The sequence below is a fragment of the Olea europaea genome, chromosome 17 (assembly GCF_002742605.1).
Source record: "Olea europaea var. sylvestris chromosome 17, O_europaea_v1, whole genome shotgun sequence".
Taxonomy (NCBI): domain Eukaryota; kingdom Viridiplantae; phylum Streptophyta; class Magnoliopsida; order Lamiales; family Oleaceae; genus Olea; species Olea europaea.
The window spans coordinates 709,152-729,215 of NC_036253.1; the positions used below are offsets into that span (position 1 = coordinate 709,152).

General features: G+C 34.2%; 4 protein-coding genes across 4 annotated transcripts; 2 read left to right on the forward strand and 2 right to left on the reverse strand.

Moving 5' to 3' along the window:
* Window positions 1-349: 349 nt before the first annotated feature.
* On the forward strand, window positions 350-4,129 carry LOC111365935 (delta(12)-fatty-acid desaturase FAD2-like). The gene is made up of 2 exons (XM_022986507.1): window positions 350-518; window positions 2,763-4,129. Exon 2 carries the CDS (start codon window positions 2,774-2,776, stop codon window positions 3,923-3,925), a length of 1,152 nt encoding a protein of 383 aa, XP_022842275.1. The 5' UTR covers window positions 350-518; window positions 2,763-2,773; the 3' UTR covers window positions 3,926-4,129.
* A 1,327-nt stretch (window positions 4,130-5,456) lies between these two features.
* On the forward strand, window positions 5,457-6,316 carry LOC111365756 (VQ motif-containing protein 25-like). The gene has a single exon (XM_022986291.1). The coding sequence runs from the start codon at window positions 5,715-5,717 to the stop codon at window positions 6,204-6,206; it is 492 nt and encodes a 163-aa protein (XP_022842059.1). The 5' UTR covers window positions 5,457-5,714; the 3' UTR covers window positions 6,207-6,316.
* Window positions 6,317-9,074: 2,758 nt separating this feature from the next.
* Window positions 9,075-15,079, reverse strand: LOC111365937 (probable plastid-lipid-associated protein 13, chloroplastic). The gene is made up of 7 exons (XM_022986508.1): window positions 14,798-15,079; window positions 13,974-14,095; window positions 13,710-13,793; window positions 13,107-13,203; window positions 12,689-12,905; window positions 10,905-10,957; window positions 9,075-9,685 (listed from the first exon to the last, which is right to left on the reverse strand). The coding sequence occupies exons 1-7, from the start codon at window positions 15,005-15,007 to the stop codon at window positions 9,590-9,592; spliced, it is 879 nt and encodes a 292-aa protein (XP_022842276.1). The 5' UTR covers window positions 15,008-15,079; the 3' UTR covers window positions 9,075-9,589.
* Window positions 15,080-17,412: 2,333 nt separating this feature from the next.
* On the reverse strand, window positions 17,413-20,051 carry LOC111365939. The gene is made up of 5 exons (XM_022986510.1): window positions 19,899-20,051; window positions 18,999-19,128; window positions 18,324-18,612; window positions 17,843-17,897; window positions 17,413-17,687 (listed from the first exon to the last, which is right to left on the reverse strand). The coding sequence occupies exons 1-5, from the start codon at window positions 20,013-20,015 to the stop codon at window positions 17,613-17,615; spliced, it is 666 nt and encodes a 221-aa protein (XP_022842278.1). The 5' UTR covers window positions 20,016-20,051; the 3' UTR covers window positions 17,413-17,612.
* Between the last annotated feature and the right edge of the window lie 13 nt (window positions 20,052-20,064).

The following is a 20,064-nucleotide window of genomic DNA, read 5'->3' on the forward strand; positions in this document are numbered from 1 at the left end:
TAGTTGAAAGTTGAAATTATGAATAATAGTCTAATTTTTTTATTTTTAGAATTTGAAAATTGTATAATTGACTAATTATAGGAACTATTGACTAAATATAATAATTTTATAATTTTAGATATTTGATAAGTATTACTTTAATTATTAAATAATTTATAAAATGATTAAGTATTTAAAATAATAATAAAAATGATTAATACTTTTTTGTACTCAGCGTTCTGTTCCGTAACGTAAATATCAAAGCTGTAGCCTGTAAGATGTGTTTAACGAGTTGTGTTTTTGTGGACTCAAAACACCTCCCAATTGCGCAAATTGCAGATTCCAAAGTCCAAACGACGTCTAGCTGCATTGCACTGCACCCAAGTGGGTCCCACTGGGGCCTAACTGTGAGCTTGTCTTTTTGGATGAAAATGCTTATAAATAAAGAGGACTCTCCCCCCGAGAAACCTTGCAACACCAAGGGCCGGCGAATTGAACGGCGAGCAGAGTGTTCTCCCGAGGTGAAATTTTCCTTTCAGGTAATTCTTCTTCCTCATCACAATATATATACAGACATGTATACATACACGTTTGTGTAAGTAATGGTTGTTGTGTTCTGATTTGGATTCTGAGATAGGATTGGTTTGATTAGTATGAAAAATGTGAGTAGATCTTGTTGTGGGTTGAAGTTTCTGTGTTTGTTGTGGCTTTACTTCTCAGAATTTATGCCAAATGTGCATTATTTTTAGCTCAGAATGTGAAAACTGCTTTTGGAGACTAAGATTTTAATATACAACAGACTTCTTCATTGGTTTATTTTATTCCGGGATTCGAAATTTAGATCTGAAATTTTTTAAGCTGTGGTGCCTAATTATTATGTCCTTGTAAATTTTGTCAAACGAATTCGAGTCCTCGTAAATTTCGATTTTACTCTAACTTGTCTTATAAATATAAATAGAGAGCTTTCATATAAGACTTTTTAGTTAGCATCATAAGAGAAAGAAATTGAGGTAAAAGATGATAAGTGTGCAATTTTCTCTTGTAAACTTCATTTCATGATAGTGAACTGCTGCTAATTCTCAACAAATTTTTGTTTCTTTTGATGCTTTTCAAGGTCTGGTGTTTGGTGGTTCTGTATTAATAGTTTTTTCCTATTTTTGTTTCAAAATTTCTTAATAGAGCATATAACTGATAGGCATTTTTTATTTAAAATTTAGTACTTTTCATTGCAGCAAATGAAAGTACATGCATTTTCACATCTTCAATTGTTGAAGACAAGATTTAAATGAATGCATTGAGATTTAAGTGAATACAATTGACATCGCTTTAATACCTTCAACTTTTTAGACGAGATGATTAACACAGACAAAGTTAAAGGATTTCTTTTAGCTAGTGCATTTATGCTTTTTGGCTTTGCTTTTGTTCTTTTCATAGATCCTGTGATCTCGGAAATGGGTGGTTGGCCTTTGCTTTTAATCTTTATTGGTTTTATTTGTATGAAAGAGAAAATTATCATTTTAAATTAAGCAGATGTGTTTTTTTAGCAAATTTCATTGCCGAGAAACGACTCTTTTTTTAGTAAGATGGACAAATCATGAAGCTTCTTCTTGGTTCAAGATCGGGTTTAAATTCTACTAAGCCTATTGCCATCGTTTTAAAGGCATAATGTATCTTTTCCTTAATCATGTCTAGTCAAACTCCCTATATAAAAGTTAGGGGTGAAGGATATTTAAGTTTGTCGAATCGTTTCAAGAAAAAAGGGTAATTTCTTAAAACAATAAATATGAACACATGCGTAGAAAGTTTTTATATTGCGTTTAGAAAGGCTAACATGTAGTCCTAGTTCGTGAATTATTATTTTTTCTTCAAAACTGCAAAGTGGAAAATGACCTGTCCCCAACCCATGTTCAAGATTAAAGTTTCGTGGTTGCTCAAGATCTTTTATTAATCAAGTCAAACATACTATGATTTTGTCTTGCAGAAAATATCTTGAATGACTAATTATTCAAGGGATGTTAGGTTGCAGTCGTCTTAGTGGTCAATTTTTAAATATCTATCTAGACTGTTTCTATATTTTGACTCGTTATTCATAAATATATTTGTGTACACCTCATCAGAAGGTGTTTGTTGAGTTGAGTATGTTGACGGTCATTTCAATGTTTGACGATTAATATGGAGTTAACAGTAAAATATTAGTTAGCCGCTCACAGAATAGTCTACTTTTCAAAGGTGTGAATTTTTTTGTAATACCTCAAATTATTACCTTCATTGACGAATGAGATTCTGTAGAATTGGTTGTATATTAAATATTAGTTAGCCGGTCACAGAATAGTCTACTTTTCAAAGGTGTGAATTTTTTCGTAATACCTCAAATTATCACCTTCATTGGCGAATGAGATTCTGTAGTTACATTGGTTGTATATATATGTGTAGATAATTCTATGTATAACGTCGATCGAAAATTTATAGTCGTGGCTTGTTACTGCAAATAGAAGCCTTCACATTGCTCATTCGTCATAGATTTTGATGTCCTACGTCCTATATTCTCAAGTACTTTTGCTCTAAGATTTCATATAATTTGATTGCCTACAGATGTTGATATTTCTCAAGCTTTATGGTTACTGATTTTTGAGATGTTTGGCAGGAAGGACTAAATAGTTCTGTACACTATTAACAAAGAAAAATAAATAAAATTGTTCATTGTATTTTTGAAGATGTGCTATTTTCTGGTCTAGTTTTTACAACAAACATTATTCTCATGGTTTTTCTCTCTTGGTTTACAGGTCACTGAACAATGGGTGCTGGAGGCCGAATGTCCATTCCCTCCGAGGGCAAGAAGTCGAAATCTGATGTCATTCAACGAGTTCCACATTCGAAACCTCAGTTCTCACTTGGCGACATCAAGAAAGCCATCCCGCCCCATTGTTTCCAGCGATCCGTTCTCCGTTCTTTCTCCTATGTTGTTTATGACCTAACGATCGCCTCTCTCTTGTGCTATGTTGCTTCCACTTATATCCAGTTCCTCCCTAATCCTTTGTCCTATTTCGGCTGGTTACTTTACTGGATATGCCAAGGTTGTGTACTAACTGGTGTTTGGGTCGTTGCCCATGAATGTGGTCACCATGCCTTCAGTGACTACCAGTGGCTAGACGACACCGTTGGCCTAATCCTACATTCTTCTCTCCTTGTACCGTACTTCTCATGGAAATACAGTCATCGCCGCCACCACTCGAACACGGGCTCCCTTGAGCGGGATGAAGTTTTTGTACCCAGAGTCAAATCAGGAATCCGATGGATTTCTAAGAATCTTAACAATCCACCAGGCAGAGTTCTCTTACTCGTCTTCCAACTTACTCTTGGCTGGCCTTTATATTTAATGTTCAATGTTTCGGGGAGACATTACGACCGGTTTGCATGCCACTACAACCCCCACAGTCCAATGTACTCGGATCGAGAACGTGCTCAAATCCTAATTTCTGATGCTGGCGTTCTTGCTGTAACTTGTGGGCTTTACCGTCTCACAGCGGCCAAAGGACTCGCTTGGGTATTCTGTGTGTATGGTGGTCCATTGCTCGTGGTGAATGGATTCCTTGTGTTGATAACATATTTGCAGCATACACATCCCTCCCTGCCTCACTATGACTCATCCGAGTGGGATTGGTTAAGGGGAGCGTTAGCCACAGTCGATAGAGACTGGGGAATTCTGAACAGGGTATTCCATAACATAACTGATACTCATGTTTCACACCATTTATTTTCCACCATGCCACATTATCATGCAATGGAGGCAACAAAGGCAATTAAGCCGATATTAGGGAATTACTATCAATTCGACGGGACACCAATTTTTAAGGCCATGTGGAGAGAAGCGAAGGAATGTATTTATGTTGAGCGAGATGAAGGTGATCAGAACAAAGGCGTCTTCTGGTACAATAACACGCTTTAGCTTTTGATGAAGATATAGCGGCCCGAATTTCTGGTTTGTTCTTAGTCGAGATTTTGCTTCCCTTTCTTGGTTATTTTAGGTTGGTTTGACTGCTTTGTACTGTACCACTATTTTTTATTTTCTAGATTGAATATTTTTTGGATTGAAACTGGTTGTTGAAGGATCAAATGAGTTGAATTAATTTCAGTGTTTGCATTACATTCCCTTCATGGAGTTATAAACTGGTTGCAGCCTCGGGATGAAAGTTGAAATTCACAACAATAACTTATTATTAAGGAAATATTTTATCATTTAAGAGCATTTTTAGCTGCATTAAGACCTACTTTACTGTCAAGAGAAGCAACTGATTTTGGGCTAAAAGGCAGCTTTATAAGCTCAAAATCACATATCTAATTTGATGGATAAAAAAGTTAAATAAATCAAAAGAAAAAAGACAAATGGTGCACGTGACTTGCACAACTACTTTTCACGTGGCACTATGCCAATGAGCCTGCCGGCACACGAGGGCGGTGTGTGGCTGACGCAATATAAGATCCGTTGGGCCTAATGGGCTTTAGACTGAGCCTCAAGGATCGTGGTGATACGGGCACGGATCTTTATGATGATACGATCTCACGTGCGGATCACACGGTTTATATATTTTGCAGCGACGGATATCGTATCATATTTGTAGCGTACAACATATATAAAACAGATTTCACTTGCCGGCCATCATTCGCTTCACGTTTTTAGCATCAAAACAAATTATTAATTCTTAATCAAGGAATTATTTTATTTAAAAATATTATGAACAGCTCATTATAAAGCAATTTACTCGAAAATAACTAAAATTAGCAAAGAAATGGGTTCTCATCGAAAATATCAATTTCACTTTCATATATAGTCTGTTGAATAAAAGATGACTGAATATTTTTTTAATATTCTGATAATTTTCAATCTTGTTTGGTAAATTGAACATAAAACACTGAGAAAAAACTATGATCAATTTCACTTTCATATGGTGCACTTGTCACTTTTTATGCAAGACGAATTGAATAATACTCGTAAAAATAGAATTTGAGCAAGAAATGTAACTGAGCCACCATTTTGCCCAATTTTGGATTAAATTTTTATAATGCTCCAATTGCACATAAATTGGAGCAGGCAAGTTGGCCTCTATGTTTTTTCTAAGAAGGATCTACCATTACTCCCTAAATAAGTTAAGAGCTTTTTTGGTACAGCTTAAAAGACAATTAAAATCAAAATTTTCACCATTATTTCACTAATTCAGTCATTATTTTTGAATTATTCTCTTACAAATAGGACTCACTTTATCTCTAACAGTCAAAAAATCAATTACCAAAATCTCTACCAAACAAGCACTAAAACTCAGACCATTTTGACATGTCTGATAATCTGGACTCCAAATAAACTAACACATAGTCCGCTGTAGTGTCCCATCGCGTCAAATTCATCATACCAAGCAAGTCTTTCACAATTTAATAAAGACAATATCTTCATATATGTTATATAAGTAAGAGGAAAAGGGAATTTGGGACCATTGAGTTCTATTCTTTATTGACTCCCTTTCTCTCCAATATGTCAAAGTAGGGTTCATCTAATCCTTGCCTCAATGGACAGCTTGATTGTTTTCTATTTATAATATTCTCTGCTGTCATATGGTTTATCATTATTATTTTTTTTTTCGCCTTTTCTTTACCTCTATATATAATCCATTCTCTCTTTTAATTGCAAACAAACACACTACTGTCTTTGAATTCTCTCTTACGATCTGTGTTTCTTATACTTGATGCAAAACATGGAGGGGATGCTGCAGAAAACTCCATCAGCAGGACTAGGAATGCACGAGAAGTCACAAAAAATATCGAAGATCAAACCGAAAATTCGTATAATTCACATATTTGCACCAGAGATTATCAAAGTAGATGCTGCTAACTTCAGAGAATTAGTCCAAAGACTCACTGGAAAACCCAAAGAGAATATCAGATCATCGTGCACCAAGAAAAAAAGGACAAGAAAGGTTGCTGAAGATCCAAGAGCATTGGCCAAGAAAATGGACCTGGCTATGAAAAATGTATTCGAGAGTTCAGGGTTTAAAGAGAGAATTACCGGTGAAGAAGAGATACGGAGGTATGCAAATACCGGCACCGGTTTCTTGGGTGGTTTTACAGAATTTGATGGCTTCATGCAAGAGATTAATCAGCTTCCGTTGATGCTTCCTTTTGAAGGCTCTTCTCATATTGATATTTATACTGATCAACTTGAAAACGGAGTTCTTTGAAGAGTACTATTTGATTGATATTAATTCTAATTCAATGCTTCGGAGCTTGTAAGGTTAGATTAATTAATCCTCAATTTCTTTTGTAAAATTCAAGTTTCGCTGTAAATACGGTAGACAAATTGATATATATATTTTGTTTCTAAACTTTTGTTGTATCTGAATTTCCTTTTTGTTTATTTTATCAAAAAAATTTAAATGTGATCTCAAACTTTTTCATTTAGACTTTACAAATATACTCTCTCTCTCTCTCTCTCCAATATGATCAAAGCACCAAATTTTCAAGACATCGATTGAACACACGAGTCCATAGATGTTTATAATCTGCTTGTTAAAATCAGGTCAAGCATTCCCAGTTTAACCAGTCGATCTGATTTGGACTTAAAAAATTATGACATGGTTGTTGAAAAAATAATTGGTTGCGATAACGTGCAGAACAGTAAAGTGAAAAAATAAAACTTATCAACTGATTGAATCTCATGATAGCACGATGTCCTAAAGTGAAATTGTCCGTCGACAACTGCAGCGACCTCTGTGGACAACCACTCCCTAAATACAACGATTACAAACGACTTATGCAACAATCACTAATGGTGTCCCCAAACTCTCAAGTGTACTCTCGAAAAAATGTTAAAAAATAAATAAAATCGAGCATATTATTTTAGAGTATGAGAAACTATGATATTGTTTCTGATGATTTCATTTTTTTTTATTTTTCTTTTTGCAAACGAGATTGGTGTATATAGAGATAGAATGGATCCAACCACCTCTAACATGATCCAGAAATATTTGCAAAATTTACTAGCTAATGAATAATGGGTTGTTAAAAAACGATCATATTATACTGGATAGTTTGACCTATTAAATAATTTTAAGAAAAAAAAGTATTTTAGTCAAGAAAGTCCAAAACCCCAATTAAAGACTTTTTAATTATTGCGTGGAAAGTGACCCGAACCCTCGAAATCCCATACAAATACCACATTTTCTACCAGTTAGACATTTCATCTAAATTGATTATTTCTTTCACATTTTATATTTATAGTATAACTATCTAATAATCCCCCACATGAAAAAAATAAGATAAATGAAATATTATTCTAGAGTACTATAGAAATCACGCAGGTTTAGGTGTCTACCGACTTGAATCTTGACTTTGTATATTCTATTGAGCTTGTTAACTGTAGAGTGAACTATGTTTTGAACTCTGACAATTATAGTTGCAAATTGAGACAACAGAACACACACATGACTTCTAGAACAATCATTGAGTTCTCGCGATTGTGTTTATTTCGACAGTGAACTTTCCCGATTTCTTTGAGTAGTACTCTAGAGAATTAACCTCAATTTTTATAGGAAGCAGTCTCACTTCCACACTCAAATATGTGCTACTATTAAGGGTGCACTGTATCTAAATACTCCACTGAATATCAACCATAGTAAGCACTAAGAGCATTAGCTCATCCTAAGCACTAAGAGCATTAGCTCATCCTCTAATCAATATAGTTGGTACTAAATATCACGGAGGGGGGTTTTGAATAAATCCAATGTAGTACACCTACAGACCACTCAATAACTTTGTTGTCCCTTTGAACCTTGACCATGAGATCTCCAATCACAAGGTTGGGTTTCCGTTATAGGTAATCTAGTTTGTAATAGGCTTTAGCCCCATTTCCCTCGATGTTTTCTGAACTAGCTTTCTAGCTAATCATTTGGTTAATAGGTCAACAATATTATCACTTAACTTCACATAGTCAATAACTATAATCCCATCCTTAAGCAATTGACGCACAGTATTGTGCCTTCTATGAATATGCCTAGACTTTTCATTGTACGATGAATTTTGAGCTCTTGAAATAACTGCTTGACTGTCACGATGGACAGAAATTGCAAGTAATGGTTTGGACCACAAAGGAACATCTATAAGAAAATTCCTTAACCATTCAGCTTCCTCACCTACCTTATCTAAAGCTATGAACTCAAATTCCATAGTAGATTTCGCAATACAGGTTTGCTTAATGGATTTCCAAGATATAGCACCGCCTGTTAATGTAAAAACATATCTACTCGTAGATTTACTTTCATTAGTATCAGAAATCCAATTAGCATCACGATATCCATCAATTACAACAAGGAATTTGGTATAATGTAAAGGTAAACCTCATATTACCTAAATATAAAAACAATAATCAAATAGATAACATATAAGGGCTCAGAATATTATTGCAAAATATTTCATATATCAATGCAACTTTCAAAAATAAAATATATCCTATCCCAAATTCAGATACACACTTGAGTGTGTCTATATCACCATCCTCTCACTTGTCAATGTTGTCATCTATGAATTGTTAAAAGAATGAAGATAGTTGCATTGACTTGTTTAACAGTGACAACCAAATATATATATGGGCATTCACCTACACTACCAAGAAACTAAACCCAAGTTTTTTGGCTAAAAATTACAATAAACATTGACTTAAAGACAACATTAAACCTTAAGTCCATATTAACAACATAGTTCATTGACAACTCGTAATTAATTAAAGATTCTTGGGCAGAAAGGATTATCTTAAACCTAGTGTAATAAAAGATCACAAGAAATGCATATACATGATCGTGAATTGGGAAAGCCAATTAGAAGGCTCAATATTCCCACATTTTCATAGGACTCTCTTTCAAATAGGTCGTAAAAAGAGAAGGAATGATGAAATGCCAACAAATTTCTACGATTGAATTCACCTAAATGCAACGGTATCCATTTTGAGCACATCTGGTGCCAAAGTCGCTCAATGGAGATTAAAAATGATCTGAATCTTTCACTAATGTAAGAATGAACGTAATGTAAATAGAGATATTCAAAAGCCAAAGGTATTAGTACGGAAACACATTTATTTATTTGAAAATTAATACTCAGAACACCACTTGATAATGGTAAAAACAAGTTCATGGGGGACATTGTACATTTAAGTTTAATCTTCAATAGTACTTGTGCATGAAATAAAATGCTGACGACCAATCCTATTATAAAGCTGGAGATTTTCTACATCCAGAAACAAATGTGAACAAGATTCACATGCATTAACGTGAAAAGGGGGTAACTACCAACTCCAATAATAACCCTTACTACTTGTTATTCACATCAACCACTTCTCCTCAGTCACTATAACTTGCAACTACAAATTTGGAAAGTTTTACCCATTCTTTTGATGACCAATGAGTTTTACGCAGTAAAAGAGAGGAAAGAAAGAAACAAGAATATAGAGCAGTCATTTTCCCATAATCTGGGCAGGTGGGGAGGTGATGGAGTAATTTTATTCAGAAGTTACAATGTGAATCAGACAGATGGAAAACTTACAGTTACTTTGATTGATGTAAAAATAAGACCTTCAACTCTCATAATCCGTAACTGGTTCAATCACAGGAGATGAAGCTGAATCCAATCTCATAAGGACTTCAGGAATTCCAGCAGTATCCCTTGTTATCTGCACATAGAGAACAAATATACGAAATATGAAATTATTATATTCATACCTTTTTTCTTGCTCCTAAGTTGAAAAAAATACTTGGTTTAACATGCTTGTTTCTCTAAGAAACGTGAATTAAAAACTCTGTGCCTAAATACCATTTCCTTTTCAGTTTATTCATTATTTTATAGCCTTTACTCGAATTTGAGTTATAATAAGTACAGAAAAACAATATTCACTACCTATGTATTTTACTCATTCATTACAACTTATAACGAACAAAATTTGCTCCCTCATATGGTCATATAAACCAAAATTGGTCGTAACTAAGCATAAAGTAACATGCTTGGTTTTTAAAATTTTCTGAAAGTGAGATTTCAACATAATTCAACGACACATTCAAAGGGAAAAAAGTGTTGGTCGCTCAACTTATAGAGAAGTTTCATGTTATTCACTAAACATTAATTTGTTCCAAAGCGATCTGAATCCATTAGTTTTTCTAACGGACAGTTGGCAACAAACCTAAAACATTAGTATACAACAAAAAGAATAGAAGTTTAGAATCCATAACATGTGTTGGAATGTGGTACAAGAACATAGAAGATGGCTTAAATATACCAAAGACTAATGACTCTTTCCATACTAAAAATGAAAGGAGCCCTGTCAAACATTGATTGTTAGCTGATGACACAAATACAGGCTCAAAACTGCAGCCAAAACGTGAAATATTTAAGTTGAAAGGACAAATGATAGTATCGATATCCCAAAAAGGTTAGAAATTAGGGTTCATATCCTGAGGTCTTGTCTAGCGATCTATGATTATTCTTCATGTATCTTAAGGCCCTGTAATATAATAATATGTACATAATTTTCTTCTTTTTCACAATAATATCCACATTGTGCAGACAGAGACAGACACATACTGTTACATATATAGATCTTCTATTGTATAATGCACATAAGAAGTTTATCTCAACATTTCAAATTTGGTGACATGCTAAGCATGTAATAGATATTTACTATATGTTATAGAAGTGTTCGACATATTTCCTAAAGCAGCAATAACATATACACTTGCTTATAATTCTCTTTATTCCATACATCCGCATTAAGTAATGCATTTATTATCCTACAACTTTCCCAAACAAAAAAATGAAAAAAATTAACAAAATGATTTTCTAAAATAATAACGACTTACTGGTATCCCAAAAAAAATAATATAATTATAAAGACTTACTAGGATCTCTTCGTCCATATAAGAAATCATAAAACGCCTGTAGAAGGACCCACCTGAAGTCATAAGAATGAAACTAATATAAGCTGCAGAAACTAATGGGCAAACATATGAAAAAAAAAAATACAGAATTTACATTTTGAAGATCACGGATCACTAGGAGCTAAAACATCAGGGAAACAAACTAAAACCCAGACGACAAAAGAAAGCAGTAGAATCTGTTGGACTGTGTGGAGCTTGATTAAGTCACCCTATTTTCCTACGCTATGAAGGAATCTTGTGGGTGGGGGGGGGGGGTGATTTTCTGTAAGATGGTTGAAGGAAAAAAATTGTCATATCACAGAGAAAAATCTACAGCAGAAAATAACAGCAATTCTCTAATTGAGGGCGAACAAGCTGTCAGTCATTTAGTTCATTATTGCTCTCAGGATTGGATGGAATCATGGAAACTCCACCCTGCCACCTGAAACAAGCTCCTGGCTGTCAAGAAGAAAAATGTTGACCAAAGAAAATAGATATAGCATCAACATAAAATCTCTTAGATGTAGAACATGATGAAAAAATAAATAATCGTAAACAATTCCTGAGTCTTCCATTTAATTTTAAAGCTTAAGAGAAAGTGACAAAAACTGATGCAGAAACAGTGCAGTTCATAGTCGGATGAATAAGAAGCAAAATTGCTTTTCTTGCCCAACTTGGCGTTTTGCATGCAGCATCATGATAAAAGAAAAGCCTTTTGACATAAATTTTGAATTGAAGGTAATAAATTTTTTTTAGTATTGTGTTTACTCAAACAGAGATATTCTGTGTACCTAGGGGTGTTAAGTGGGCCAGCTGCTCGCCGGCTCGACTTGTGCCCAAGGCGAGCTGAGGGAATGAGCCAAATAGTTGGGTTAGAAAAAAAAAATACAGGAGCCATGAGTGACTTGAAAACCGGCTCGTCCCATATGCGAGCGCGAGCTGGCTTGCATGCTGGGACAAGCCGAACCCGACGGTGGGGGAGTTGAGTGCTCGGTTCTGCCCATTTAACATCCCTACGAGTTTTCAATTGCTAGTAAAAGAAAGAAGAAATAACTAGATGGATGCAATCAAAAGAAGAAAAAATGGTCTTGCCTGCAGGCAAGAGAAGTAAAAACACTCAATAATGATTCGTTAGCCGAGGCAGTGACTATAATTACTAGCAGAATCTCTAACCATTAGTATTGCAGGGTTTAATGTAAACAAGAAATCGTGAGCTACTCAGATTCAGATTATGATGTCACCTCATAATATTAGAAAGAAACTATGCGATTCCAGCTCTTTGGTCACATGAGGCGCCCATATTGACATAACATGATACAGCAAGATACAGATATATCTGAACCTTGTAAACTGGATACAAGTCTCATTGACTAAGCAACAGCTACAATTTATTAAAAAGTGACAAGATGTAAATTCCCCTGTATCATGCATTATATGTTCTCTTGAAAAATATTCTTCTTCTATGTATAATATACAAAGCTTAGTTTTGTAACTACATTGAATGATGTGTCCAACAGTCCGAGTACCCATCTCTTAAGCCAATACGATATTTGACCAAAACGATGCATGTTAAAGCTTGGCATTTCACAAATTCGATGCTTAAATTACACCCTTACACGATCCCTACCCTGGACTGAGCAACATGGAAAAGAAATTAAGCCAGTAACGCTAGAAAAAGACAATGCATGTAATTATAATATAAACTTTCTGCTAGAAGGTACAAATATGATTTTTACTTGCAAGTGCAGGTGGTCTAATATGCTTACCAAGAGGGACCTTGAATCCAGTTGCCACAGCATCCCTAATGGGATCAGGAAGTTGCTCTAGTGTGCCTGCTGCCTGACCGAAAGCACTTCTTAGCTGTTCAGGTATGATTTCTTCATTGATCTTTGGATATTTGAGTATTCCTTCAACATATTCCTCCTTCATTCTAAGTGGTCCCTCGACTAATAACTTGGTTGAGAGAATAGCATTGCTTTCTATCTGCATTTCACCAGGGATAAATGATATCATACATCAATTGAACATCATATGTCAACTGAAACACTCAGAGGTACAAATAGCGTCATATGAAAACGATTAGCTAGTGAAACCAAACCTGTTGGCTGATTTTCACGGAAGCAATTTATATTTTAAAGTGTAATAAAGATAGATATCGCAGCATAAAAGCAACGAGCATATTACCGAGTTGAAGAATTTAACATTTGCTTCAATATTAACATATCCATCCTTGATCACTACATCCAATTTCGATAAATTTGCGAATGCAGGAGGAAACCTCCTGCAAAAACATGATGTTTGTACATCATTAGTTTTCTATCAACACTAAATCCCGAACAAATTCCTGGTAGGATTATAGAACTCACCAAATTCAAAATTATTATTTTGAGCACTCTCACAAAGATAAACTAAAGATTTTGGAGATAATAGAAGGTTTATTATGTTAAGACTAATATTTATTTTCGGAGTCCTCTTTCATCAGATCCGGTGTGTGATAGGCCAATCACGATCCTATAATGAGATGAGGACTTCACATGCATCTCATCAAGATACATAGCTGTAAAATGCTACAAAGATGTCATTATGTTAATCTTTGACTTTATCTACTTCATCTTTCGTCTTTAATCTTTGCTAAAAATCACCCTGAACATTCTTCGAAATAAGCTCCAGTATTTATAAAAAGACATATGAAATAATCAGTAGGCACCTTATGGAATAAAAAAAGAAAAGATTTGTTATTCATGTTAGTTTGTGGCCACTAACCAATTAATTCTTAATAACACTTACTCAAACGCAAACCGAGCAGCAAAGAGCCCAGGGCTTCCTGATCCAAACCACTTGAAATTCCATCTGCCATCCAGATAAGGAGACCTGAACAGCCAGAAACACAAAATAGTTGCCTTATTGGGTAAGCTATTATCCACTGATCGTACGTTTGGTAAGATATAGTGGACACTACCGGATAATATTAAGAAAGAAAATGAAAGTAAAAGATCTTGCAATTATAGAGTTCGATCCTGTGTAATATTACATACAGACTAAACACCTTACGTTGTTGGTCGAGGTGTTGGATTGAGTCGCTCAAGGCTAACTATCATCTCATTCACATCGATACGCTGCATATCTGTTATTTTCCCAGTGACTAAAGCATCAAACCCCCCAGCGTCTTTGAACTAAAAATACATTTATTCATTAGTAATGTAATTTACAATTATTAGTGTGACAAACTTCAGAACTCAATCATTAAGGCGATTATAAAATGTGAAGCCAAATATGTTTCCTCTTTGTACATATAGGACTTGGGATGAACAAGTATGGCTTAGGCAAATAACAATTCAATGCAAAATCCCTAACTTTGTGCTTCAACAGGTAAAATGCATTGGTTGGGAGACACGTGTACATGCATATGACCTCTGATGCTGAAGAGTCGAAGATGCAAATTCGTAATACATGAGTAAATCATAGAGATTCAGAAAGAAATATTAACAATAAAAAGATAGCAAATAGTACTGTAACATGAAGCTACAAGTTTTATAAGCTGCAATCTCATATACAAACACATTAACGTGAATATATTTTGAAAGGAAAAAAGAAAGAAACTTCAAGCTACAACCTCAGGAATTCTTTTACCACAAAATAAAACAAACAAATTTTTACTTCAATTTAGAACTTGAAGAAATCAGACCATAATCAAACATGGACAAACAAAATGACAAATATCAATTTCAAAATAATAATATGCACAAAATATAAGCATGAACCAGGAATTTGGCACCGGCAAAAAAAAAATCCAGTACAACGACCTACTCTATTGAAAAACTAAAAAAATGGTGAAATATGATTATTGACAAAATAAAACTCAAAAGGAACTTTACAGCGAGAAGCAGAGACTCTTTAGTAGATAGTCTTTCCATTTCCTTTGCATAAGCAGCTGAAGACCCTTGAACTGCCTGCTGAACCATTGCTCTTATCGTTATTTTCTTATTATTAATTTTTCCATTTCCGAGAAACAATATAGGCAGAAAAAACTTAGAAGAGTGTGAATGTTGTATAGGAGAGATTACTGGCGAAATTGAACAAGCCATTGAAATAGGAATTTGGAATGGAAGAGTGCTTCAAATGGAGAAAATGCTGAAATTATTGACAAAATGGAGCGAATTTATTTATTTATTATTTATTCTTTTTCTGGTGTACAATAGTCAATAGTGTAGAGCGTGTATGGACATGGTCAGGGGTAATCTCGTCAAGTGAATTTTATTTTCTATTTTTGAAATTCATTTAGCCATGGCCCAAAAGAAGAAGGCCGCCCTCTGTCGTATAGGGATGATAATTTAAACCATTAAAATCGAAAATTGCGGTTAATCGAATCGAATGGGGTGAAAAAAATCGAACCAATGGTGTAATGGGGCGGATATGGTATTTGATTTTAATGAACCGATTCGTAGCTGTGCGGGTATGATATTTATGCCGTCGAATCGAAACCGAACCGATTATCCGCTTTAAAAAAATCATTCTTTTGTTAGGGATGACAATGTTTAGTGACGAAAAAGTTGACGAAAAGGTACAATTTTTTTTATTTAAATCTTAATTAAAATCATTCTGGATTATGTAATATCGTTGTATTCTCTACTTACATTTCTTATTTACTATACATGAATCAATCTGGAGTGCTGAACTATGCTAGTAAGAGTTGTGTGGAATAATGAAGATTGAATATGAGTTAAGGTTGAAACTTTTGAATTATTGGACATGAATCAAGTAACTACAATTCACATGAATCAAGAATGAAAGAAAAATGTAGTATTGTTATATTTAAAATATTGTTTGTTAAATTTGTATTTTGCAATTGGAATTTGGGATAATGTTTGCATTTTCTTTTGGAATATTGTGTTTTTATTTTCATTGACTCTCTTTTCATAAATTATTTTATATCAATTTGACGGATGGACCTATAAAAAATAATTTATTTTCGTGGTAATTAATCGAACCGAATCGAGATATGAACCGAAGCGATTTATGTGATTATGACGCAGTTATGGTATGACAAAAAACTTGATGGTTCGATGACGATTTTGGTCAAATCGAAGCGAAATCGAACCATTGCCAACCCTACTATAGGAGAAGATCATTCGTTCGTGTAATATTTGATGTGCTATGAAATAATATGATCAATTAAATACATGGATAGAGGTAAGACTTTGGATAGCTTTAAACATCACTCAGTATTTAAGTAACCTATATGATTCAACTTTTTATTGGTTTTCTCACTTTTTGTGAAAATGCTTAAAAAAATTTATTAGCAAGTTTTGATTTTATGAGTTTTATTGAGGGCCCGTTTTATAGTAATTTTGAGAATTGATTTTTTGATCGTTGTGGAGAAAAGTGAGGACCACATGTAAGTGAAGAAGTCAAAAATAACGATTTTGAAATAATAAAATAATAATTAAAAAATCAATTTTTGGAGGCGAAAAGACACTACCAAACAGAGCCTGACTTATGGAGTAATAGGTCTTTTTTTTACATTTTGCAAAATGATATCTCAATTGTCTCAATGCATATGTCATGCCATTATTATATACTTTTTAAAAAAGATTCAAGATGCATTTACGTGGAAAAAAGCTAAATGGTACGAAAATTGAAAGACAACCTCTTGCAAGGATCGAGAATCCTTGAGTTCTTGTTATTCAAAATATTTAGATATATTTATGTCCAATTGCAAATTTGGATTTATTGAGAACTTATTTTTGGATTATTTAATTATCACGACGAGTTTGATACTTTAAATTGAATATATTACTTTCAAAATTCATCTAATTCAAATGGAAAACAAATAATTAAGAATAATATTAGTTGACAATAGGGATGGCAAGGTTGAGAGCGGTCTCCCGACAAGCCAAGGATTTTCGTGATGCAGAGGGAGATATTATAGTACACCCATTTATGCTATTTAAATTAAAAATTGAAAGTGTAAAACAAAACAAAATAAACATTCTGCAACCAGAAAAGGACCATTTTCTCAATTTGTTCGTATAACTTAAGAAGGGACATCAATATTCAGACTCTCATTTGAGGCAAATGAGGCATGTGCTTCAAGCCCATAGGGAGCCTATTTTGATCCAAAAGTTCTTGTTTTTGTTTTTTTAAAAAAAAGTAGAGAAAGGAAAATATATTTTTTCCATTAATTGTGAGATGATCGAGATGTTTATTTGTTGTTTTAATGTTAAGTTTTAAGCTGGCAATATATTGTATAATACACTGTTGAATTTTTCATTTACATTGATTTTGGAAGCCTAATTTTTGGACTTCGCCTCGGATCCCGACAATCACATAACCGACCCTGGTTAGAGGATCACTAAATTATCTTCTTGAAAAACACACAAGAATTATAATGACAGATATCCACATACACACACAAGAATCTACAGTGTAAATAAGTTCTAAGTATCTTGTAGCTCATTTTCAAGTAATATACATCATCACCATAATGGTATTATTCATTAGAAAGATATAATAGCACTAAATATTAGTAAATATGATATGATGATAATAAGATGGTTTTGCCATCACAGGTAATTGTTATTCGTGATACTTCCTATAACAAAATCCTAGATAGAATTGTGCATAGGATTAAATTGAATCTGAAAGGTGACATAGGATATAGGGTTCATATCAATGTGCTCCAGTCAACCCCTAATTTAGAGCGAACTTATCGCATAAAGATTGATATGCCGCACTGCAGATCTTGAATTTTTCTTCTGCAACAACCTGTGTAATTCACAAACTTGTTGCTGAATTCTGAGTTATAAGCTTACATGTAGAAATTGTAATCACAAGCATCAAAAGTGACAATCAAATAAACGCCGAAAAGTGAAGCATCATTAGGATAAGACAGAATAGCTATAGAAAAATGAACGATATACCTTGGAAGAACCCTGGTGGCGATCTGGATGCCATTTTAGTGCACACGCTCGATATCTGAAAATGGAATATTGTAAAGCAGTCTAATAAAACCAAAGAAAAACTTCCTCTCTTCCCCGGAATATGAATATGGGAAAATCGCACTATTGGTCCCCAACATATTGTCCCATTAGCAAGTTGGTCCTAAATGATGCATTATTGTTGGAAAATTTGTCCTCAATGACAGAGACCCGTCAAAATGATATGTACTCCTCATGGAATCCTGCTTTGCGGCACTACTCCTCGTTGGGAAGAGAAATCAAGCTTCATAATGATGACTTGTACAGTATCCATCATTGGGGAATGATTAAGCAACTATATGAAACGTTTTCGTCCAACTTTCCTCTTTTTAAAGGTTGGGGACCAACTATTGAGGTTAGTGGTTGAGACCAATGGTGCAATTTTCTCAAGAAAAATTTCACATTAAGGAATATAAGAACTTACGCATTTTTAACATCATCCAGGTTTAAAGGACCCGATGCATTCAACCCGAGTGCCAGCCTATCAGAAGTCATATTTGCCTCTGATCTCTCGGACTCTGTAGAGGAATCAGAATCGTATTCCTCGTGAAACCGATGCCTCCAATCGCTAGAAGACCTATAGTAACTAGAGTAGCTAGATGAGTTCCTGTATCCTGGTTCTTGAGACCAATAGAAGTATTGGTTTCCACCGAATGTAGAACGAAAAAAGGTCTCAAATTCAACATCCTCATCTTCGGCGAACTCAAAATGTCCTGAAAAGATTAAATATTTCAAGAACTACTTCAAGGACAAAATTCACAAGCTCTAAAGGGGTTGAAAAATAATTTAACAATGTCTGAGAAAAGAGAGGCAGCAGTAAGCCCATAGTGCATATTTACTGAGCAATATAACAAATAAATTTCTTTTTTCTTCCTTAATATTGTCAAGTACTATGTAATTCTCCCTACCAAATATACCAATAATATCTTGACTGGTTTTACCAAATTGGCCTTAACTACAATCCTCCTCCAAAGGCCACCAAAAAAAGATAAAAATGAAAAAGGGTTAAAAATGAAAAAGGGTTTTCTACTACAGATAGAAGAAATGTGAAAATCTCAGATCTATACTGACTTAATCATACAACAACTAGAATACTTACTTCTCCAGGCTCGTGGTCCTCTATTTCTCGAATTGCCTCTTTTGAATCTGTCATCCCTGAAATGAGGTCTGAACCATGAATGTCCTGGACTTGAAGATTGATCATCCTCATCACTGTCAGACTGCCAGCTCTGGTAGAATATGAACATAAGAAAGGTTATGAGCAGTTCGAAACAAAAAGTAAAAAGAGTATTAAAAGTAGCAAAGTGGAAGAGCCAGATTGATCATCAACAAGGCTTCAAAGACTGATGTAAACTTAAACTCTGACACATAATAAGACGGATAGTACAACCAAAATACTTGATTAGAATCACTAACAAGGTAAAACTAAAGATCTTTGGTATTTGGATAAGCAACATTTGGTTATTCAACAACCATAATAAGTATGCCTTGAACATATTCTATTTGGAAAAATCTGGCCTTTCCTGTCTTTCACTTTCTCCAACCTCTTCAAGATTTGGGAGATGAAAAAGGAGGGCCATGTGGAAAATGGCAACACAATTTCACTTTCCCTGCCCTATTCCATTCCTCATGGAACTAGTTGATATGTAGAGCTACAAGAAAGTATTACATCCGTAATGGTGTATCACAATTCAGCAAGATAGTTCTGAAATTTAGAACACTTGCGATAGAGATTTCTATATTGGTGGTCTTAGTCATTATTTATAGTGCTTCCCCTTTACATTCATAAGGCAAAATGTTGAATTGAAAATGTAGTCATAAAAAAGCAACTGTTAAACCAAGATTGATAGGAACATCTTATATATTTGGAATTACATAATAATACTCCTACTCATATTTTCTGCAAAATCCATTAGCACCATCCCTCCACAGTACCTTGAGTAGCAAAGAAAAGAATGTACCAAAAATAAGATACAAAATGTTCAACTGATATAATAACCTGAAATAGGTGCTCTGCAAATTCACTGACATTGCGCAACAAGGTTTGTTTCCTGAACCTTTTTGAATACTGGTTAAACCTCTGCAGATAAATGTTGCAAGCAGCATAAGGTTTCATTGCCCATCAATGAAAGAAAACAAATATTAGTGTAAGGCACGTTGTCAAA